At 44.7% G+C, this 24,806-nt stretch overlaps 1 protein-coding gene across 1 annotated transcript; it reads left to right on the top strand.

Moving 5' to 3' along the window:
* Nucleotides 1-507: 507 nt before the first annotated feature.
* Nucleotides 508-24,593, top strand: LOC147426894 (ribose-phosphate pyrophosphokinase 4-like). Its single transcript, XM_086498459.1, has 7 exons — nt 508-1,013; nt 21,096-21,411; nt 21,847-21,942; nt 22,635-22,703; nt 22,922-23,050; nt 23,777-23,870; nt 23,955-24,593. The coding sequence occupies exons 1-7, from the start codon at nt 568-570 to the stop codon at nt 24,086-24,088; spliced, it is 1,284 nt and encodes a 427-aa protein (XP_086354585.1). The 5' UTR covers nt 508-567; the 3' UTR covers nt 24,089-24,593.
* Nucleotides 24,594-24,806: the final 213 nt, after the last annotated feature.

Below are 24,806 nucleotides of genomic sequence, written 5' to 3'. Positions count from 1 at the left end.
CATTTTCAAAACGTATATGCTTCTCAATATCATGTTTGTTTAATCATTCATTGCTACAACATTGTATAGCAAGGCCCACCAAGCAAGACTAGTTAAAGAGAGAGGTACATAAATGTCAGCACCCTTTCACAAAAGCCTAAAAAGTTTATTATCATTAACTTGCCATGTGACACTAATATGCAAGTTTTATCCAATGGTTTAAAAATGCACCCAAAATCCAACCCTTTACTAAAGACTACTTATATAGTCCAAAAAGAGTCAAGGTGCATCGCAAACCTCATGGAAAGCATGACTGTCTCCCCATTCCTCTCAATAGCCTTATGTAGGCCACAATGAACTTCCTCTCACCTTGTTATGGGAGGCCATTCTTGAGTGGGCCAAAAGTAGTTTGAAAAGAAAGTAGTTTGAAAAGAGGCAAGGTGCATTGCAAACCTCATGGCAAGCACGAAGGTCTAGCCATTCCTCTCCATAGTCTTATGTAGACCATTATTGAACTTTGTTATGGGTGGCCCTTCTTGAGTGGGGCCAGAAATAGTTTAAAAAGAGGCAAGGTGCATTGCATACCTCATGGCAAGCACGCCATTCCTTACCTTGCCTTGCCTGCGACAATCTAAATTACAGAACGACAACACAGCACAGACCTTTGGCTGCCACACTCCACGTGTCTTCTCGACAAGGATGTCTACAGATGTTGTGGCCATAGCAGGGAAAAACGCACTGCTTGCTGAACAGAGCAAGGGCCCCCAAGCAGAAATGCCGACAATGTCCAATTTGATGCAGACTGAAGAGTTCAAGGACGCCTACTCAGAGATGTCCACCTTGCCAATTGCTGCCGCGCTGGCCGCCTCTGCGACTAGCGATTCATCGGAGCTTTCTAGCTCTTTAACTTGCAGGCTTCTCGACAGGTCCACCAAGAAGAGCGTTTGCCTGTTTCACTGTAGTGAAACTGAGGATCTTGCTCGCCGCATTGCTGCTGAGTCAGACACCATAGAGCTCAAAGCCATCAATTGGGGGTATGCAAACAGCACTCTTCCTCTTTCGATTGCTTTTGGCTATGTTCTCGTGTTGTGCTCCATATAAGAAGTCCCCTTGTTTGTGTACTCTTGCCGGGACATTTTTGACACCTTAAGAACCTCATGGCACTCTCACCTGCGTTGTGCAATAGACTGCAGTAGCCCTGGATTATTATTTGGCCCTTGACTGCTAGCTGATAAGCATACATGCTAATTTTCCCTATTTAATGCTTCTGCTAGTGCTAGGCTTTATTATGGCTGAGTCTGCCCTGCATCTCTAGAGTTATGACAGAAACTTGGTGTATAGATCTTTGTATTGATGTATGCTCGTGTGTGTATCTGTGATGTGGGTGTGTAGGAGCCTACGTTAGTACCTAGTTCTACACCCACTATTGGACACTCACGACGTTAGTGGGGATGTTGTAGTATCATGATTATATTGGGTTGTGGATGATTACCGTGAGTCTAAACCTTACACCTTCCTTTAAAGGTGAATTTGGGCTTATCCTTGATTCACATAGGTATATTTTTTAGTTGTATAGTGGACATGCATTTTACATTTCTGAAGTTTTCATCCGAGTTAAGATCAGTTGATTTTGAGTTAAGATCAGTTGATTTTGTGCTAATTCTTCCGTGGTGTGCATGCCCTGTCAACTACCTGATTTTTGTACTAATTTTTCCTATTTAAGGACATGCATACTTTACACTTGTGAAGTTTTGGTCCTTTGTTACGACCAATTGATATTATGCCGATTCTTCCATCTTCTGTGGTGCGTATGCCCCATCTACTACCTTATTTTTTATGCTAAGTTTACCTTTTTAAAGCGTGTGCTAGTGTTAGGCTTCATTATGGCTGAGTCTGCCCTGCATCTCTAGAGTTAAACTCGGTACAGGGATCTTTGTATTGATGTAGGTTGTGTGTGTGTGTGTGGGAGCCTATATTTTTATTTAGTTTTACACCCACTTTTGTATTATCTTGTGGATGACTACCGTGAGTCTATACCTTGCAACTTTCTTTAAAGGTGAATTTGGCCTTATCTTGGATTCATCTAGGTATATGCAGGTTACATCAGCATATGAAAAAGGATACTATGGTAGAGCACTTTCAATTGATGGTTGCATGATTGAGTGGACCAAGGTTTACCATCCCTGCATGAATTTACCATGCCAATGGTAGCAAATAGATGTCAATTCTACATTGGAGATGCAAAAATGGAAGGTGTAGAGGCACACTTAACTGAGTCCAAAAGATCTTGTTAACAACATTTCACCACTTTAATAGAGTTTTAGAAAGATGTCTGATGTCAAAATATGCTTCACGATTGTAAGCCTGCTTCCAAAGTGGAGAACAAAATGAAGTGGCATGGGAGCACTACAAAACCATCACAAAAATTAAACGCAACATAGCGATTACTATTTATCAAGGAAGTTTAGAAGAGATAGACTTCAACTTGTAAATACTGAACCTATATTAGGTAAGAATCCTTACTGATTTATAACATCCCCATGAATTAACACTTGCAATTAGGACTCATACGATGCACATCTAATGGGGATAACAGGGCTAAAAAATTGATGGTTGGTTAGATCAAACCATTCATGTGGGGATTGGCCACCAACTAAGAGTGAAGGTTTTTGTCGGTACCCTAGTTTTCCAATTTGTATGTTTTTTCGAGGTACAATTGATTGTCATTGTTGGTGGAGACTGTTCGTTATTTTTGGTTGGAGCTGATTCACACTCTCAAGGGTCAGTTCGAGAGACTTCAGGCAGCTCCGACCACATGCGAGAGCGCACAAAGGCTTTTATGCGACTCTATGGCCTTTCTTCACCATGGTCCAGGGTGCGCCCAGATGGCATTTCCGGCCACCTGCGTGGCTTTTTCATCCTCCCATTTTGTGATTTAGCCTCATAGTACTTATTTTGTTCGCTCACTGGGAGAGTCTTCCCATGCTTTTGATGTGGCCCTCTTTTGTAGAGGTGGTTTGTAGCCCTATGGGCAGGTTTTATTAACTAATAGAAGGATCTTTTTCTCCGGAAAAAAAGAACTTTTCATCTTTTCATGCTTTCGTGACAGTACCACATTTGGCAATACATATCAACCAAGCACTGCCAAGCATGACATCCTTCACCAACAACGCCGGCCCAGGTATCTTCTCCTTAATTCTCTCATCCATGTCAACAGCTTGCATAAGGCCACTGGCCTTCAAGGTGCAAGCATAGGTGAATGTATTTGGAGAAAAGCCTTCCATTTGCATCCGCTTCCAGAGCTAAGATGCTCGACACACTAGACATGGAGTGGCAGAGTTCCATCGCAAGAGAGCACTGTGATTAAACGTTGGTGTCCCTTTCGGTATTTCTCTCATGAGGACGTGGCAATTATTAACCATGTCACAAAGATGTGGCAACTGCTAACCTTGGTTGTTGGTTTCTTTCCAATGGGGTTTATTTTATTTGTTTTGAGACCCTCTTTTTGAAGTAGCAAACGGTCGGACATTGTATGGCCAATGTGAACGGTAGTTTCACCCGCAGACGGGAAGTGGTCGGCACTGGAATTCGTATGGTAAGAGGATGTCTAGGCTCATAGCAAGATCATATAGGTCCCCTCGTCGCACTTAGCAAGTTGGTGGATACTAGGAAGTGAACTCAATTAAGGCGTAAAGTCAAGGTGGGACTACCAACAAAAAGTATTCGACATTTGGGCCACATTGCACTTTTGGATGTGGTCCCAATGAGGATAGATGGTCATAAGACCAGTGGGAGCCCAACGGAAGCATCTCCTAAAATTTAGGGAGCTGCTATTTTGGGCCGTGAAATGTGTTCGCGTCATTACCTCCGGTATGACTAGGGGAACATTTTACAACTCTGCCGCGAAGTCAACTGGGCAACCGATCAGGATATTTTTAAGCGGCGAACCCGAAACGGGAAAATGCTTGTAAATGCGCCAAGTGTCACATTTTCATGGACTTTCCTCTTTTTGCAGAAGAATTGGCACTGAATTTAGAGAAGGGAGAGGCTTCATTTGCAATTTGTCACAGGTTAAGAGCTATGGAGGACTTCCTTTCCCTCTCATGTACAGTGTGGTGCTAGGAGTGATGCCCTGCACACTACACACTGCTCTCTCTCTCCCCTACGTGAAGTTATGTGATGCCCCACAAGAGGGCTACTCATTGGACTGATGTACAATTGTGTGGGTTCATGCTTTTGTGCTGAGGCAAGAGCCTCCTTGAGCAGGAATAGGGGTAGCTAGTTGCTGCTCCAAAGCAGGCACTGGTGAGGGTCATAACCTCACCATACAGGTGCAATATCAGCGCTGTGTATGCGCTGTAATTTTATTGTTTTTCAGCCATACGGACGCCAGGACCATTGGGAATCGTGCCCCGTTGGCAGAGGACAGTTAGGGGACTGTTTGGGGCTGAAAACAGGGCAAAAACCAGTAAATACAACATGCTGAATTTACTGTTTTTGGGCAGGAATCAGAGGGTATACGCCAATAGAAGCGAGTTCCAGCAGGGGAATTGGTTTCGCGCAAGTTTTGGGGTTGTTATGCTGCCGAAATTTGGCCAAAACAGGCGGTATCTAGTGGGATACAGTCAAAGGATTCCTAGGACTCTTCTTTGTACTTTACCCTCCTAAGGAATAAAGAAATACCGAAAGGGGCGCCAATTTTGGGGCCTACAGGTTGTCGGTGTCTGCTCGGAGCATTCTAGCTTCCGAGCTGTGTGTATTCAAGTGTTAATTCCCATCGCAGGTTCTCTTTGCAAAGTGCTCTGTGTGTGTGTGTCTAAAGTAAAGAATTTCGGGTGAAAGCCAACGCCTACCGCCCTACGGGCCGGTTTCATGGTTCCGTTGCCGGGACATCAATCACTTTTTCCTTAAAGAGTGAGCCTGGATTGTTTTGGGATAAAGACACAGAGTGCTGGAACGCGGGGATTACACTATGGCCGACAAGGGGAAGGGAATTATGGAAGAGGGTTCCTCTTCAAAGGACAGGCAGGAGATTCCTATGGTTTTTGAGATTGGCGAGAGCTCACGGCCAGGTCAGTCTGTACCTCCTGTCAACGTGAATGTCCCTCCAGTAGTACAGGGCTTTATGACTGGGCAACTTTAGGGATGATGCGTTCAAGACTTAGTTAGTTACCGCGGTGAATGTCTTTTCGCAGCTGGTGCAAAATCCGAGGTTTATGGAATTCTTGCAAGCGCCACCAGTGCAACAACAAAATAGGCAACCTACGCCGCGTACGGAGCTTGTTGATGCTTAAGCCCAGGTACTTCATGTGGCGCAGGAGGAAAGGGAACACTCGCATGTTGCGGAGTCGGGGGCTCCAAAGCAGGTTCCTCCCGTGCTTGAACAGGTGGCTAGAACGCCTATTCCACAGGTTATGCCAGTTCAGCCCGCCACCTTTCAGAGCCAGCATGCTGTCTTGAATGGACAGGGAGCTGGATACCAGGCTATGCATTCAGTTTTTCCACCACCCACGGTACATCCTGGGTATTTCGGGGGTGGATCAGTGTTCCAAAGTATGGCTGGTTATGCGCCTGGAAGTCAGTCGTACATGCCAGGAACAGTGTTCGGGGGTATGCAAGGCATCATGCCAAACCCCATGTATGGTGGTATTGGCATGCAGCAAGGTTTCCACTGCAACCAGGGCCAGTTTGGGGTGCCACAGGGTCATTTTGGCATGGCTGGTTTTTCTGGACAGCAGCCAGATATCGCACCTCTGACGCAAAATGTGAATGGCCAACACGTGCCGATCATGCCTACTACGGTGCCCATGTTGCAGACCATTCCCTATGACAACTTGGGGGCACTAGAGAAGCCGAAGGCTTACAAAGAAGGTGCTGCAGCGGTAAAGTTCAGTACCTTCAGTGGTTTCGAGATAAGACAAAGGCCCTCACTTTCCTCCAGCAGTTTGATACAGCTTATGCGGGAGGGAATTTTATAGAGGCCTCGAAGGTCAGGAAAGCTGCCACTTTCTTAAAGGACAATGCGCTTACATGGTGGACGACATTGTTAATGCAAGGACAGGCACCCGCTACTTGGGTTTACTTCAAGCAAATGTTTGCATCTGCTTGGCTGTCAAATGAATTTGAAGCCGACGTCATGACAGATTGGCACCAGCTTACTTCAGCTTCGTGCAAGAGCTTGCTGGAGTACAATAGGAGGTTTTGTAAAGCGTTACTCTCAGTGACCTCCTACAGATTTGTGCCATTGACAGAGCAGATAGAGAAGTATTGTTGTGGGCTGCCTAAAGGGCTTCGCGATTACTGTACAAAGAACGGAGTGGCTACCCTTACTCAGCTTATGGAAGTTGCGAACACTGGTCTTGCCTTGTTGAAAGGAGAGGACAGTGGATTTCCGAGCAGTGACAAAGGAGGGCAGCAAAAGAAAAATTCAGCAAAGAAGCCCTTTGTGAAAACGGCTCCTGATGCGTCACAGGGGTCAGAAAAGGCCACCAAAGACAAGGATTCAGCCGGGACTTCTGGAGCGCAGGCAAAGAAACAGAAAAGGAATCCTTTTGTGCGCAAGTCGCTCGAGGAAAAGAAGGTCCTAATGGCTGAGAACAAATGCTTTATATGCGAGCAGCCTGATCACTTTTCTATCAATTGTCCACAAAGGAAAAGGCGAGCTGACTCAGAGGATAAAGAAGACCAGAAAGGCAAGAAGTCAAAACCCACGGCAGGTTTAGTGCCAGACATGGTGGGTGACAGACCCAGCACAGATGCCAGTGAGTTATGCAGGGCATGGGGTAAAGTTAGGGATCAGACGGCACTCATCTTCTTTGATCCAGGTGCCAAAGCCAACTTTATCTCACCAGAGTTAGCTATGAAGTTGGGCATCAGAGCTGAAGAGATGGGGTACACAGCAGAGGCAGGGTTGGCATGTCCTGGCCACTCAGAGTGTGTTACTCCCATCATTGGAAAGCTGCGTCTGCATATTCAGTCGTATGTAGACACTGAAGAGTTTTACATCATGCCGCTGGAAGGTTGTGACGCCTTGTTGGAGATCCCGTGGATGTTCCGAGTTCATGGAGTCTTGGATGCCTACAACAAAAAGATCACTGTACAGCATAGGGGCAAAACTCACATCTTGGATGTAAAGCTTAAAGGAGAGTCAGTCCTTATTGTATCTGCTTCTGCTATCACTTCTGTAATAAAGAATCATCTTTCTGTGTACTTGATTTTTGCACGTGATGTCTCAGATAGTGATCAGTCAAATTTATCTGTGTTAGATAAAGAAAGGTCAGCATTTTTGCAAAAGTTTAGTAACTGTTTTTCTGATTCATTACCGTCGCAATTGCCGCCAGAGAGACCTGAGGACCATCGGATAGATTTGGTGCCAAGGTGTAGCCCACCAAATAGACCTCCTTACAGGGTTAGTGCGGTGCAGCAGAAAGAGATTATGGGCCAGGTTGAGGAGTTATTAGAGAAGGGGCTGGCTGATTCAGCCTAGTTCTTCACCCTTTTGCTCCCCAGTGCTCCTAGTGCAGAAGAAGGATAGCTCATGGCGTATGTGTATTGATTACCGTGCGTTGAATAAGAATACCATCAAGAATAGGTTCCCTATTCCTAGAATTGATGATATTCTCGATCGTTTAGAGGGTGCTGCAATTTTCAGCAGGATAGACCTTAAGAGTGGGTACCATCAGATTCGTATAAGGCCAGAGGATGTGCACAAGACTGACATTTGGTCTTTATGAGTTTCTAGTGATGCCGTTTGGGCTAACAAATGCTCCTGCCACATTCAACAGAATGATGGACCGGATTTTACGCTCGCATCAACAGTTTGTTGGAATGTTCTTCGATGACATGATAGTGTATTCGAAGAATGAAGAGGAGCATAGGCGTCACTTGACCATTGTGTTCGAAGAGCTGCGCAGTCCAGGTTACTTGTCAATCCTAAGAAAAGTGAATTCTTCCTCGAAGAGATCCACTTTCTGGGCCACATAGTCTCAAAGGATGGTATTAGAATGGATCCCGCAAAGGTCGAAGCTATCAAGACATGGCCAGACTTGAAGACTGTGCACGATGTCAGAAGCTTCTTGGGACTGTGTTCCTACTATAAAAGGTTTATCAGAAATTTTGCAGAGATAGCATCGCCTCTTCACGCTTTGCAAAAGAAAGAGGTCACTTTCAGATGGACCCAAAAAGAGATTTCAGCTTTTAGCCTCTTAAAGGAAAAGTTGACTTCATATCCAATTATTGTTTTGCCAGATCTCAAGAAGTCATTTGTGGTCCAGTGTGACGAGTGTGGCAGTAGCATCGGAGCAGTGCTAATGCAAGACGGACGGGTAGTAGCTTATGAAAGCCGAATTTTGCAAGGGCCAGAGAGGACCATGCAAGTCTATGAGAAAGAGCTCTTGGCCGTGATTCATGTGCTTTCTAGCTGGAAGCACTACCTCTTAGGTGCTGATTTTGTTGTCCAAACAGATCACCAGACCTTGCGATACTTCTTGACACAGTCAAAGTTATCCGAAAAGCATATGCGATGGGCAAACATTCTTTCCATGTTCCACTTCCAGATTATGCATGTGGAAGGCAAGAAGAATGTTGTGAAAGAGGCTAATTCTACTGTCTTAGATCTGCTGAAATGCTATGTGTCAGATAATAAGGGCAAGTGGGAACAGTATTTGCCTATGCTTGAGTATGCGTACAATAATACGGTGCATTCGTCTACTGGCAAAGCACCTTTTGAGATTGTTGAAGGCGGCAAAAAGGTTCCTCCCATTTTGCATACAAAGGACAAGATCTTTGAGGCAGATCGATATGTTGAGAACATGGATGAGATGTATAAGAAGATTAAAGTTGCCTTGGAGAAGACTCAGGCAAAGCAAAAAAAGGTTGTTGATCGTCACCGTCGTGAATTGCTACTATCACCTGGTGATTGGGTTCTGTTAAGGTTCGAAAAGGCAAGGTTAAAGAAGATGAAGGGCAAGGAACGACTGTTTCCTAAGCTCAACATGCGTTACTATGGGCCTTTTCAAGTGCTTGACAAGATCAGCGATGTGGCTTACAGGCTGAAATTGCGGGATGCATGGAAGATTCATAATGCGTTTCACGTGAGTCTTCTAAGACCCTTCGTGGGTGATGTGCCAGAAGATATGCCAGTTGAGGATCAGCCAGAAGTTGAGGAACTTGATGAGATCCTGGTACCTGAGCAAGTTTTGGCACATAAGGACAAAAAAGTTAAAGGACAAGTTGCAAGACGCTATTTGGTGAAGTTCAAGAACTATCCGCCTATGGATGCAAAGTGGATGGAAGAGCATGAACTGTTAGAGTCACCAAATGTATTGCAGCTTTACCTTGAAGCCTTTGGGTTACAGCCTACTTATGCCCCAACCCAACGTGTGCAAAGGAGGGGTAATGATAGAGCTAGAGCCTAGTACATCAAATGTACATATGAATTCAGTGCCATAGATGGAAATGGCAAAAGTATGAAGGTCTCATTAAGTCATTTGTATCTATGTATGTTACGACCTTTCTTGCGGATACATGCGATGATAAAAGAGTGTTAATAGCACAAGATCATCAATGGCATGTATTTATGGTATGCAATCGAGAACGTTTGCGATTTCAAGAGGGGGGTATGTCACGAGGACGTGGCAGTTATTAACCATGTCACAAAGATGTGGCACCTGCTAACCTTGGTTGTTGGTTTCTTTCCAATGGGGTTTATTTTATTTGTTTTGAGACCCTCTTTTTGAAGTAGCAAACGGTCGGACATTGTATGGCCAATGTGAACGGTAGTTTCACCCGCAGACGGGAAGTGGTCGGCACTGGAATTCGTATGGTAAGAGGATGTCTAGGCTCAGAGCAAGATCATATAGGTCCCCTCGTCGCACTTAGCAAGTTGGTGGATACTAGGAAGTGAACTCAATTAAGGCGTAAAGTCAAGGTGGGACTACCAACAAAAAGTATCCGACATTTGGGCCACATTGCACTTTTGGATGCGGTCCCAATGAGGATAGATGGTCAGAAGACCAGTGGGAGCCCAACGGAAGCATCTCCTAAAATTTAGGGAACTGCTATTTTGGGCCGTGAAATGTGTTCGCGTCATTACCTCCGGTATGACTAGGGGAACATTTTACAACTCTGCCGCGAAGTCAACTGGGCAACCGGTCATGATATTTTTAAGCGGCGAACCCAAAACGGGAAAATGCTTGTAAATGCGCCAAGTGTCACATTTTCATGGACTTTCCTCTTGCAGAAGAATTGGCGCTGAATTTAGAGAAGGGAGAGGCTTCATTTGCAATTTGTCACAGGTTAAGAGCTATGGAGTGCTTCCTTTCCCTCTCATGTACAGTGTGGTGCTAGGAGTGATGCCCTGCACACTACACACTGCTCTCTCTCTCTCTCTCTCTCCTCTACGTGCAGTTATGTGATGCCCCACGAGGGCTACTCATTTGACTGATGTACAGTTGTGTGGGTTCATGCTTTTGTGCTGAGGCAAGAGCCTCCTTGAGCGGGAACAGGGGTAGCTAGCTGCTGCTCCAAAGCAGGCACTGGTGAGGGTCATAACCTCACCGTACAGGTGCAAAATCAGCGCTGTGTATGTGCTGTAATTTTACTGTTTTTCAGCCATACGGATGCCAGGACCATTGGGAATCGTGCCCCACTGGCAGAGGACAGTTAGGGGACTGTTTGGGGCTGAAAACAGGGCAAAAACCAGTAAATACAGCGTGCTGAATTTACTGTTTTTGGGCAGGAATCAGAGGGTATACGCCAGTAGAAGCGAGTTCCAGTAGGGGAATTGGTTTCGCGCAAGTTTTGGGGCTGTTATGTTGCCGAAATTTGGCCAAAACAGGCGGTATCTAGTGGGATACAGTCAAAGGATTCCTAGGACTCTTCTTTGTACTTTACCCTCCTAAGGAATAAAGAAATACCGAAAGGGGCGCCAATTTTGGGGCCTACAGGTTGTCGGTGTCTGCTCGGAGCATTCTAGCTTCCGAGCTGTGTGTATTCAAGTGTTAATTCCCGTCGCAGGTTCTCTTTGCAAAGTGCTGTGTGTGTGTGTGTCTAAAGTAAAGAATTTCGGGTGAAAGCCAACGCCTACCGCCCTACGGGCCGGTTTCAATTTCTTTATATTGCTTTAACTTAGTACAATTCCCATGTCTGCATCTCCCGCGGGTAGACTGCCACAGTGAGAGCCCATGGGTCATATTTAAAGGCCCTTGGCCTTTAAGAGGAGTTTACATTAAAAGCTTCAAGTTCTAAAAGCATCTGGTCCCAAAAGCTATCATCAGCGCAAAATCTGAAAAACCGTATTAATGCTATGTCAGCAGCCTGTAGCGCAATTCGCGGACAGTCGTACAGGTGCCACGTCATCAACCCAGCAACGCATTTTGCGCAGCATTCGTGCAACGATTGCCACGTCATTAATTTAGCACGCCGGATCTTTGTGAGGGTGTCTTGATTTATTTATTGTCTTTAGGTTCCCTAGGCCCCATTGGACGGGGTCCCATAAGTTGGCTGGAACTTCTTCTGTAGCTTCTACGGTTTAGGCCCCTCAACCAGGATTTGCAAGTCGGTTGAGGTCTTCGGTGGCTTGACACGTCAGCAATGTGTGATAAACATTTTGAGTACGATAGAGATTTTAGTTTCATTATTGATCATCAAGCCCTCAAGTGGCTCCGGTCCTTGCCTAGTGCATTTAGGATCAACCGTTGAGCTAGATGATCCGAGAATTTAGAGCAATTTGGTGGTTTGATTGATTATGTTCCTAGTAAAGCTAACCCAATTGCAGATAGGTTCAGTTGCAAGGGACCATTCGTTGCTCGAGTTAAGGTTCATAGTACCCATTTAGGAAGTATCTCGTGATAGCGAAAGTCATTCTGCACTTTTTGAGTCTCATTTGTGATGGTCTATTGTATTTTCGTCACCGTCTTTGTGTGTTACCTTCTCGTAGGAAAGCCATATTGCACGATGCACACGATTCACTCATGACTGAGCACAGAAGGACGAAGATCACTTTACAAAAGGTAGAAAGTTTGCGTTTAAGGAGTACATAGTGTTGCATCGTTGTTGATTGTGTTAATAAGTTTTGCATGCTCATTCCTTGGTAGGACATAGTCACAACACAAGCATTAGCACGATTGTCCATAAGCATTGGGATTCCCTTTGTGGTTTGTCAAAGTCGATTGTTCTAGTCAAGTTTAGATCACATTTTTCGTAAGCACTCGTTGAAAAGTTTCGCACTCCGTCACATTTTTTATCTTCATTCCATCCATAGTTTTTTAGGAAGCATAATCTATTTCCAGTCATGAAATAGGTAAAAGATGTGTCTATAAATTTGCTTTTGCCTAACTCACGGTCAATGCATAGCGTTTTCCATGTTTATTGGTTAGCATCGTTCTAGGAGATCCCCCAAAGGAGACTCTTGAAGAACACGAACCGGAGATCGTAGACAAAGTTGAAGACCTGGAGTCGGAGCAGATTATCTGCATGGCTTTCGGCACGGTTCAAAGAAGCAAGCACAACAATTCTTTTTGAAGTTCAAGTATCACTGTCATGTGCACGACTCTGTGTGCCATGTGGACATGCTTCATCGACTTCCAGAGCCAATTTTGCACCTATCTCTAGATAGGAGCGTCTAGAATCCTAGGAGGATTAGTAATGACAATTTTGTGAGCCTGTTCGCAGGACTGCATGTTTGGACGAGTCCATTAGATTAGGTTTGAACCCTCTTACATAAATGGTTTGTACAAGCGTTTTGACAAATGTTGTTACACTACGGCGGGCATTTGCATGACGTGCATGTAGTTTTAGGTTAGAGGAATCCAACGTGCCATTCCCCGTGGTCAATTGGATTCCTGGGTGGCAGATGTGCGACAGTTTCACCCAAAAACTTAGCCGAACTCAGGTTTTTCAACAAATCACTAAAATGATTTACTTTTATAACGTTGTCGTCAACTTTTGCCCTACCTAAGCCTTAAAAATTTCATAACCAGTATCCTAGCCTATAAAGGGAGTAAAGGAGCCATTGATTTGGATCAAATGAGCAAGTGCTAGCAGAGAGCAGCCTTGGCGAGGGGAAGGGCTGGAAATTAAAAATGCTGGACTGAATTCGCCATGATGGAAAACACTCGGCTGATCTATGTCTCCGGAGCAAAAACATTGGCTGATGCAAAACGTTGGTCACGGCCCGGATCTGCTATTACTAGCCTCTCCATTGCAGCTCGGTACTTTGTTAGCCCATTGAGCCTCTTCTGGGCCATTCCCTCACCACATTGAGTGCTCCCATTGTTGTCTATCATTGGCTTCATCATCATCTGGGTTTTTAGCCTTGCTTTACAAGACAAATTGGCTGCGTTTTTTTGTAGCGAGATCTGTGTTTTTGCAGCCAGCTTTCAGCCCTTGATTCCTCTCGAGAGGTTAGTTGACTTGGTGTGTGCGCTTGATCACCTCGACATAAAGAAATCCTCGCATGGATATTTGCAGTCATAAATTCTTCGGCATGACAAATCGCATCATTGAAGACATGCATTGGAAACATGAAGATGTTGATTGCGAGTATCAAGATTTGTTAGCGGCCTATGACGACAAAGGAAGGCACCATCCAGATCAGCCTATTAGCTTTGGAGTCTTGGCATTGTTTGAACAACCATTTCTCCCATCTGCTTGGAGAAGTCCATTCCAGAAGAGGCATTGCACCGTCATTGATCTGTACACATCTTTGGCAACACATAGGGTCCACACCATTTGCATCTTAGCAATTGATAGCTATCAATCCGAAGCCAAAGGGTTCCGGTTTCGAGGCAACCACCATGGGAGTTCGCAGGCATCCTGAGCCTACATTTGTAGCCATATCCGTTGCAAAGACGAGGATTTATCAAGAGCTACCATCATACAACAATCTGGAGCCTCTTATCTTTGAGGGTGTCACGTGCACATGGCCCTGTGTGCCACGTGAACATGCTTCATCGACTTTTAGAGCTAGTTTTCCCCTTCCTAGATAGGAGTGTCTAGAATCCTAAGAGGATTAGTACTGGCAATTTTGTGAGCCTGTTTGTAGGACCTGCATGTCCGGATGAGCTTTTCTTGGAGCCCAATCACGATGATCAGAGTGCTAATGGCACTATGGCCTCTAATTTATGGGCACTTGGCACCTAAAAGTAACTCACTTATCGGCTATTTTTACAACAATGTTCAGAAGCACATAAAAATCATGTGCTATCAATTAATGGCACCCAGAAAGCACTTCAAGCGTAAAAAGTGACATGCCAGCTGTAAGGTGCAGTGGGAGTGAATGTTGAACTTTGGTCAAGATGAGTGCTCCGAACTGTGCTCAAGGTTCCTTTTACTTATGGAAGGAGAGCCTTTCGTTCTTTAATGAGAGAGTGCAATGGACACAAACAAAGTGAATGGACACTGTGCGTGAAGATGCATGAGACTGAGAGATAGAGAGAGAAGAGAATACGACACCAGAGACGTTTAAAACCCTCCTCCAAGGGCCCCACTCTCGATGGCAAGAGTGGTCTACTATTGATTGCACAATCTGGTACAATGGCTGATGCAAATTTAAATGTCACGTGACACATCCAACCCTATGTGTCCGTGGACAAGCTACAACATAACAAGGGTTCCGTCAGTCCAGTCAGTTTAGATTAGAAGTGATCTGGCACTTTTATGAGTCTGTTCGCAGGCCGTGCATGCCTAATCACTTAGTGTAGATGCATATCCTCTGGTTGCACACAGCATGATCATAAGCATTCCCATCAGAATCCATCAGAATCCTTTAGGGGAATTTTCCAGTGCATTTATCATATTTTCCATATTTTTGACATTTTTCACTTATTATTTTTAAGTGACTTTTGTTGGAAAGTAGGTAGGGCAAATTGAGTAAGTTTGTATATAAGCAAACCTAGACTAGCACTAAATGGCAGAAGAGGCAACATGAGCCAAGCTCAGCAGGCAACTTCTCAGCAAGACCCCTTGGTGGACTTTCCCTCCAAGCAGCAGACCCCCCATGCTAGCGTTTTCTTCAGCAAGCCTGACCTAGCGTTTTGCATCAGCAAGGATCGCCAGCAGAAGCAAGCAGCATCCCCTAGGGTTTTCACTCAGCATCATGGCCAGAACCCCGAGCAGATAGCGTTTTTGCAGAGCCTTGACCTAGCGTTTTTGGAAACACCTCAGCCTAGCGTTTTTGCATGTCCCAGCGATTGGAGATTTGCAGAATTTATGACCTCAGCCTGCAGCGTTTTTCAGCAATGAAGTACTTACAGATTCATCCCTGAAGGGTAGCAGATTCAGCCCAGTAAGGACCTCAGATTTCAGCCCTAAACCTGCAGATTTTCAGCGACAAAGACCCACAGAAACAGCCCCCCAAATCAGCGTTTTTGGATTGTAGCAGATTTCAGCCCATAGCGTTTTTGGACAGCAGATACACAGTTGCAGATTTCAGCCCATAGCGTTTTTGGACAGCAGATACACAGTTGCAGATTTCAGCCCTCAGGTCGGTCTCGTCATCTCCGTCGTCATCGCTGACATAGCCTAGACTTGCATCAGTCACATGCATTCAGTTTGTACCAGTTTGTGAAATCATAAGTAGACCACTCTCACCGACGAGAGTGGGGCCTTCGGAGGAGGGTTTTACAACGGCTCTAGTGTCGTATCTCTCTTCTCTCTCTATCTCTCAGTCTCATTCACTCGCACGCACAGTGTCCATTCACTTTGTTTGTGATCATAGCACTCTCTCATTAAGAGCGGAAGGCTCTACCTGCCATAAGAACAAAAGGAACCTTGAGCACAGTTCGGAGCACTCATCTTGAGCAAAGCGCAAACATTCATTCCGTTGCACCTTACATTGGTATCAGAGCTTTGACAGTGTTCTGTATCAGTCAAGGAAAGAACCACAAGAATCACAAGAATTTTTTTTGCTTGTTGCGGTCGCACGAACCCAAGCTTGCTTCGGCGTGTCGATTCCTAATCTTGTTTTTGAAGAGTGACAGGAATCCCAGGAAAGAAGGGCTTGTCCAGCCTCCCCTTGTGCCTCTTTTCACTCATTGAGAGCGGACCGTGCACTTAGCGGCCGGCCACTCGACGTGAGGTGGGAAAAAGCAACCTTGGTGTGAGCGCAAGGCCGCCAAGGGGTGTGTCCGCGGAAAGGAGTAGAACTCGGGTGAAGAGAAGATCCTTCTCTAACACAGATTGCAAGCTAAAGAAGAACCTCAAGAACCTCAAGAACTCAAGAACCCAAGAACCAAGACCCCCAAGAACCCAAGTTCCTCGTGAACTTAAGAACCCAAGACCACAAGAACCCACAAGAACCCAAGACTTCAGTGGATGGTCATCACTCGAAGCGGAATGGATACTTCGCTTGGAGGTGATGAGCATGAGAGAGGCGAAGAAGAATTTTCCCCACTAAGAGGTTTTTCGGACCCTCCCCCTTCCCCATCTATGACAAGGATTGCACTAACTCCTATGGAGGCTTTCAACAAGAGGATGATGGACAAGAAGTTAGAAAGCGAAGGAATAATCGCAGCCATAGAGCGTAAGTACCAAGAAAGAATGGTAGTCATAGCCCGTGCGAGCGAGCAAGCCCGCTTGGAAGCCAAAGTAAGAAAAGCAAAAAGAGAAGCAGAAAGAAAGGCCGATTTGGAGCGTGAGCGTGAGCAAGCGCGCTTGGCGGCCGAACAGAGCGCTCGACACATGAAAGAGATGTTGTGACTCTTTTCTCAAGTGCAGGCGCACTTTGCACAGAATCAGGAAAAGGAGACTCTCAGTCTCTTCTTCTCCAAAGCATGACACACAAGATTTGCATGATGATCAAGATGTGATTTCTCACAAGCATGATGAATTGCATGAAGATGATGTGATTGGTCACAAGGATGATGTATTAGTTTATACTTTCTCTAGTGAAGCTAACCTCATTGCAGATTCGATCAATCATGAAGGATCGATCTTGGCTCTCGAGCCTAGGTCCAAAGAACCCCCTCAGGAAGAACCGATCTTGGCTCTCGAGCCTAGGTCCAAAGCACCCTCACAGGAAGTATTATGTGTTCGAATGATTCGTCAACACGCATTGTTCGAGTGTTTCATTTGTGATCGTTTCCTGTATTTTAGTCAACGTCTTTATGTGATCCCTTTTCCTAGGCATGACATATTGTACGTTGAGCACGTTTCACTCATGGATGAGCACGAATGTATGCGGATTTTTCATGAAAAGCTGAACAGTATGCATTCAAGGAAGTCACATTCCATGTCTCTTCCTTGGCATGACACATTTGTAGAAAGAGCACATGAAAGTCTGAGCACCAAGCATGGGCATTCCGTTGTGAATTGCCACAGTTGATTGCTTTAAATCAGATCTCATTGTTTGCGTGTGTGGTGAACGGTTTGGCACTCCATCTCTTTGTTCATCTACATTGCATGCACAGTCTTTTAGGGAGACGAGATTTTTTCCATTCATTTACTTGGAATAGGTATGTTCATGGTTTTGTGTTGGAAATGGTTTTAGGAATTTTCAACCATGGAGATTCTTGAAGAAGAAAGAAGCATGACTATCGATGAAGTTGAAGTATCGAAGGAGCCACAGAAGACTTTGTGTCGCTTTCGGCGCGGCCCAACGAAGCAAGCGTTGCAGACCTTTATGAAGTTCAAGTACTGCACGACCCACACATCAGAGTGGGCCGGCGAAGAGTCCCTTCCAGGATTCCGGATGCTATTGGCGATCTCCCTCGACGCCATACAGTTTGGTACCAGTACCTCACTTTGGAAAGGAGGGGATGTCACGTGACACATTCAACCCTATGTGTCCGTGGACAAGCTACATCATAACAAGGGTTCCGTCAGTCCAGTCAGTTTAGATTAGAAGTGATCTGACACTTTTGTGAGTCTGTTCGCAGACCGTGCATGCCCAATCACTTAGTGTAGATGCATATCCTCTGGTTGCACACAGCATGATCATAAGCATTCCCATAAGAATCCATCAGAATCCTTCAAGGGAATTTTCCAGTGCATTTAGCCTATTTTCCCTATTTTTGATATTTTTCACTTATTATTTTTAAGTGACTTTTGTTGGAAAGTAGGTAGGGCAAATTGAGTAAGTTTGTATATAAGCAAACCTAGACTAGCACTAATGGCAGAAGAGGCAACATGAGCCAAGCTCAGCAGGCAACTTCTCAGCAAGACCCCTTGGTGGACTTTCCCTCCAAGCAGCAGATCCCCCCATGCTAGCGTTTTCTTCAACAAGCCTGACCTAGCGTTTTGCATCAGCAAGGATCGCCAGCAGAAGCAAGCAGCATCCCCTAGCGTTTTCACTCAGCATCATCGCCAGAACCCCGAGCAGATAGCGTTTTTGCAGAGCCTTGACCTAGCGTTTTTGGAAACACCTCAGCCTAGCGTTTTTGCATGTCCCAGCGATTGGAGATTTGCAGCATTTATGACCTCAGCCTGCAACGTTTTTCAGTAATGAAGTACTTGCAGATTCAGCACTGAAGGGTAGCAGATTCAGCCCGGTAAGGACCCGAGTTTTCAGCCCTAAACCTGCAGATTTTCAGCGACAAAGACCCACAGAAACAGCCCCCCAAATCAGCGTTTTTGGATTGTAGCAGATTTCAGCCCATAGCGTTTTTGGACAGCAGATACACAGTTGCAGATTTCAGCCCTCAGGTCGGTCTCGTCATCTCTGTCGTCATCGCCGACATAGCCTAGACTTGCATCAGTCACATGCATTCAGTTTGTACCAGTTTGTGCAATCATAAGTAGACCACTCTCGCCGACGAGAGTGAGGCCTTCGGAGGAGGGTTTTACGTCTCTGGTGTCGTATCTCTCTTCTCTCTCTATCTCTCAGTCTCATTCACTCGCACGCACAGTGTCCATTCGCTTTGTTTGTGATCATAGCACTCTCTCATTAAGAACAGAAGGCTCTACCTTCAATAAGAACAAAAGGAACCTTGAGCACAGTTTGGACCACTCATCTTGAGCAAAGTGCAAACATTCATTCCGCTGCACCTTACACTAAATGCTTGCTATGTTGATGTCGACGGTGTGGACGACGAGGACGAGACCAGGGCTGAAAACTGAGTGTTGGAACTTGTTCTTGTCGTATTGTTCTTTCTTGCTTGGAGTCACTGGATCTGCTACGGGAATAGACGGTACGTCGAGGCTAATGGGCTGAATACTGAAAACGCTGGCTGATTTCAGATGATGCAAAACGCTAGAGCTTTCTGAGGTTCTTCTTTGCGATTGGAACGATGCGGCAGAGATCTGCAGTAAAAGGACCAAATCGCCTTCTTCTTAGGGCTGAATCGGCAAGCTTCTGAGCGTCAATGGCTGATGTAAAACGCTGAGAAGGCTGGCTGAAAAACGCTAGGATGTTGGTGCTGAAATCGCCATGGTGTTGGCTGAAATGCTGGTGCATAAAACGCTGGTATGGCTGAGTGTGGTACTGCTGCAAATTGATGACTTCTTAGGGCTGAAAACGCCAGGTACAGCAGGCTGAAAACGCTGGCTGTTAGGCTCCAAAAACGCCATGTTGAAGGGGGGGGGGGGTCGTCTTGCTGAGAAGGGTCTCCAGAGGCCTGCTGCACTGAGTGCCTGATGCTCTCCTTCTTCTTCTGCCAGATAGTGCTAGCCCTAGGTTGCTTATATATTATCTTAGCAAAATTGCCCTACCTAGTTTCCAACAAAAGTCACTTAATAAATAAGTGAAAAATGTCAAAAATAGGGAAAATAGGTTTAATGCACTGAAAAATTCCCTTGATGGATTCTAATGGGAATGCTGATGATCATGCTGTGTGCAACCAGAGGATATGCATCTAATCTAAGTGTCTGGACATGCACGGTCTGCGAACAGACTCACAAAAGTGCCAGATCACTTCCTATTCTAGACTGGCTTGACTGAACTGAACCCTTGTCATGCTGTAGCTTGTCCACGGACACATAGGGTTGCATGTGTCACGTGACACCAGCAGTTCTGCGTGCTTGCCACATCAGCATGCCAGGTCCACATGTGCACCATAGTCACAGGGGACGTCCATTTTTGGGCTTCCCGTCCCCACTTGCCGTCCCGCCCTTTTTTTTAACACTAAAAATCCATTTGAACCCCATCCCCCGTCCCCACTCCTCGGGCGCGTCCCTTGTGACTATGACGTGCACATAAGCCTGGTCCATACGGTCTCGCAAATCGTCCTGCAATTCGCGTGTGAATTCCAGGATGCTTTGCTTGGGTTTTGGCGGTGCGGTTATGCTCCTCTTCGCTATCCCTCTCCGGTCGGGTATGGGAGCTTCGTCACCTTTTGTGACAACCGCTACAAAGGATGCATGGTATGTGCTTGTCCTTCGTCTATCTTCATGGCTCACTTCAGTTCTCTTGGGGCTTTCGGCGCTAGGGAGGGGGCTTGCATGAGTGATTTGACTGACTCTAGGCAGGATGTGGGGGGCGGTGTATTTTCTTATAGCCGTGTACTTCCTCTTGGTGACTGGTTCACATGAGCATGACTAGAGGTCCGTGTAAACAGAATACAGCTCCTTTTTCCTCCAAAAACAGAAGGAAGTTCAAAGAGACTAAGCAAGTTCTAATCGTCAGGTAAAGTAAGGACATTGGATTAGGCTCCAACTGGTAAGGCAGAGAGATTGAACTAGGCTAGAACTTGTAAGAGAAGAGCGTATGAGGTAAAGGCATTTTGAGAAGCTATTATATGGATGACAAAAGGGGTTTGATTGGAAATCCTCTAGATAGCTTTTGCTTTGTTTTTTAAGTTGCTTAACTGCTACATCAAGGAAACAAATCATTGTTCTCTTTCGTTTATAGCTATCAAATTGTGAGATTTGAATAGGAACAAGACTGTCTTAAATTGAGAAATGGGTTGAAAGAGGTGGGTGTAAAGGTTTGTGCAGATTGCAGTTCATTTGTTATTCATATATAGCTAGGCTAGTGATTATCAGGCAGTCCTTGAGACAGGTGCTCCAGATGGTGACGTAGAATTTAATTTAACATTTATCTCATTTCTCAAATCCTTAGGGAAACCAACTTTTTGTCTTGTAATGAACTAGGTTAAATTGATAATTTGTAGGGGTACACTGGTTTATTGTGCTGGAGCTCAAACAATTTCCTCTCATATAATCGATGTGTTTCTTGGCAGAACATTTGCTGATGGTTTTCCCAACTTGTTCATTCACAATGCCCATGGGATAAGGAGTCAACATGTGGCATTCCTGGCATCCTTCAGCTCTCCCTCAGTGATTTTTGAACAGCTTTCAATTATCTATGCACTACCTAGAATGTTTGTGTCATCTTTCACTTTGGTCCTGCCTTTCTTTCCAACTGGTACGTTTGAACGCATGGAGGATGAAGGAGACATCGCCACAGCTTTCACTTTAGCCCGAATTCTCTCTAATATCCCAATATCAAGGGGAGGACCAACAAGCCTCGTCATCTTCGACATTCATGCTTTACAAGTAATATTCTTTGCTGGTAGACTTATTTAATCAAGACATCGAAGGCCTTCAAGTGATTTCAGGTAGCAGCTATGTAGTCTTGGCAACAATGTTGAAACAACTATGTTGGAGTCATTTTAGCTTGTTTTGCTATACAAGTCAAGGGGGTTCTTTCATCGTAGATATGGTTTTTTAGTGCAGGTTTTAGGCTTGATGAAAAACCTTTTGCTGTTCACTGATATGGTTTGGAATATCAATGTCTGTATGAGGTCTTCTTAAAGTGGCCATAAAGGGAGGTCTTTGGATTGTCCTCTCAAAGAATCTTCAACAGGCTTTATCTGAGGCTTATTTGGAAAGTTGCATTTTGCATTGTTCTGGAATATAGACGTTGTGGTGGTTCTTATTTATTCAAATGCAGAATCTTTTGTAATACAATAATTGTTGGTTTTGTTACAGGAGAGGTTCTACTTTGGTGACAACGTTTTACCATGTTTCGAAAGTGGGATTCCGCTTCTCAAGCATCGATTGCATCAACTTCCTGACTCGACAGATGTAAATTTTTGTTTTATTTTTGGGGAAAAAGAGGCTTCCAAGTGCATGGCAACTATGATGGAGAGATGACAGTCACAGCTTAGATACTTTGATGTGTGTGAGTTATTGTCTTGAGTCAGCAGGACAATTTGTACCTTCAATGCCATGTTTCTAGAGTGTGAGCCTTAGTAAGGGTATTTCTATATTATTTGTATCTTCCGGAGCAAAGATTTTTGTGATCCTTGGACTGGCTGGCAGGCCAGATGCTGATTTGTTGGGTGGAAGACTGGCTGCCAGGCTGGCGGTCGAAAGGATGGCTGATGGGTGTGAGGCTGGTGTGTTGGGCATCAGTGGCTTGCAAGAAATGTTGTGTGAGCAAGTTGGCAACAAATGGGGGATAAGGGGTGCTAAGTTATAAGACGCCTCAAATTGTCTACCAGGACCTTCAAATTTTTGTGTTTGGATGGCCTTAGTGGGAAATTCGCCGGCTAAGTGCTTGTGGTTGGCAACAATGCTGGGGTGGTGATCTCTCAGGAATTCCGTGCCACACACACACACCACACACAACCCCCCCCCAACCCCAAAAAAAAAGAAAAAACATGATCTTTCAAGTGTCTGATGTTCTTTTCTTGTTCTAATAGTAAGTGCTTTTTGATCAATATACTACAACCATTTATACAATCTTGATTGGTCACATTGCCAGATGTGTGCAGATTGCCATTGCATTTCCAGATGAGGGAGCTTCGAAACGGTTCCATAGTCACTTGCAGCATTTTCCTACGGTATGCAATGTTGAACTTTCTATCTTCTTTGAAGCAGATTGCAGCTCATTTCACTTCATGAATTTAGCTAATTGTTTCCACATGGTAATGAAATGGGATTTCTTGTGTTGCTTGGCTTTATTTTACCTCTGGACTATCTGGATTCTGCCAGATATTCTGTGTCGTATTCTCACTTGAAATTGCGGATATGTACCTGACGTAAGCGTACACTTTTACAGATAATCTGTACCAAAGTGCGAGAAGGTGACAAGCGTATTGTGCGACTTAAGGAGGGAGAGGCTGCTGGGCGGCATGTGGTCATTGTGGATGATCTAGTCCAGTCAGGGGGCACTCTTATTGAGTGTCAGGTATGAGCACGATTCCATTCAGGACTAATGCAATGGAGTGCTGCTATATGTTCTTGTTTAAATGGTTTTTTGCCGTTTCATTTAGGACCCAATCAATGGAGTGTTATTAGAAATTTATATGTTATCGTTTAGAAAAGCTTCAAACATAAATTTTGTAAAAGTAATGAAATGCTGAAAAATAGTTATTCTACCCCGAGGGCACAGGCCCCAGGGCGACTTTTATAAGAACTCAAACATGAGCAGCCAATAAGTATAACCAAGGGAAAAGGAAGGGAAGAGGCAATCCAAGTTGACGGTGCGGAAGGGTAATGCCGAGAACTAACTGAGCAATGATTTAGTGAATAACGATGGGGGCTTGGGGTCTCCTTATATACTAGATGAGGGCCTGAAGTACCCCCCTAAGCAAATTGCCCTACCCATGACCTTGACAAATAAGTAAAATAAATACCTAAAGCCAAAATCACATTGGGCTATTCATTTGAGATGCTATAACTTCAAGAAATCTGAGGTGCAGAGTAAGAGGTTGCCTTAGTCTGCAAGACTTATGTTCCTGATTAGAGATGGATTTGCTATGCCTGTTTCTGTACTTGGCTTGTTCAGTTAAGGGTTCATTCCTTTATGTGGGTGCAAATGACTGTTTTGAGTTTTGCCAACTTTAGAAGCCTGAAGGCTATTGTCCTTCGCCTCAAAATATTTTGAAATGATTATATATTTTTGATGGCACAGAAAGTCTTACTTGCACATGGAGCGGCTAAAGTAAGTGCTTATGCAACTCATGGTGTTTTTCCAAAGCGGTCTTGGGAGAAGTTTCTATGCAAAGGTAATTTGTCCATTTTCAAAAATTGCTTTTGCTCGAAGTACCTAGCTCATGTTAAGAGTGAAGTTTCTTGCTATGTTTTGTCAGGTGATGGACAACAGAATTTTACTTACTTCTGGATCACTGATTCTTGTCCATTGACTGTAAAAGAAGTTCTTGGTAGGCCACCCTTTGAAGTACTTAGTCTTGCTGGCTCTATTGCTGCGGCCTTGCACATTTGAGCTCTAGTGGGAAATGTTTGGATTTAGCAAGCGTGGGTATGCGCTTTCTAAAAAGTTTTAACCCAGGATGCAGGTTCCTTTTCAGTTTGTGGTAGTCCAAAAGCAATGAATCTCTGCGTCTGCTTAAGGGCCCATGTATTCCATGACCATGGTAGGGCTTTGAGATTCATGAAAGGGATTGAAGTCAACAGCATGTCAATTTTATGGTTTTGGCTAGTGAGGCATAAAACTCGTGTGTAAAGTGAGTGATATGTATATAATGGTGAACCAGTTCTAAACATTTTGTCAGATCTTTGAGAGAAAAAGCTACCTAGGATTGAAATGAATCCTTGTGATAAGATATTGGATAGTTGTGCTCTTGAAGCCATCGTGTTTGGATTTTATATCCATCTTTGGCAGAAGCGCTTCCAACCTAGAAAAGTTTGATTCCGAAGTGTCTTATCTGTACAGCAAGGGGGCATTTATGAGTGGGCACAAGAATCTCAAAGACTTTATTACTTGATGACACCCATGTGTTGAAATAAAGGAGTCCATTAGAAGTGAAGGTTGTGACCAATTCAAATATATTCAACAAGAGTACATTAGATACAGCTCCAAGTAGAAACGGCACTTCATTAATATTCCCTGTATATTAATGAACTCGTTAAATCTTTATGGTAAACTAGATCATTTTAATGCGCTCTTGTCTTTGATTTGGTTCATATATCTTTGATGGCAC

The sequence above is a fragment of the Adiantum capillus-veneris genome, chromosome 24, assembly GCF_014529385.1.
Source record: "Adiantum capillus-veneris isolate H3 chromosome 24, ASM1452938v2, whole genome shotgun sequence".
In the NCBI taxonomy this organism is placed as follows: domain Eukaryota; kingdom Viridiplantae; phylum Streptophyta; class Polypodiopsida; order Polypodiales; family Pteridaceae; genus Adiantum; species Adiantum capillus-veneris.
The sequence above is the reverse complement of the archived record's forward strand: the minus strand, read 5'-3'. Positions and strand labels throughout refer to the sequence as shown.

Coding starts and splice junctions, on each gene's coding strand:
- LOC147426894 (XM_086498459.1), top strand. CDS start 568: ATGGCAAGCACGCCATTCCTTACCTTGCCTTGCCTGCGACAATCTAAA. Junction 23,051..23,776: donor GCACTCTTATTGAGTGTCAG/GTATGAGCACGA, acceptor TTGATGGCACAG/AAAGTCTTACTTGCACATGG. Junction 23,871..23,954: donor GGAGAAGTTTCTATGCAAAG/GTAATTTGTCCA, acceptor ATGTTTTGTCAG/GTGATGGACAACAGAATTTT.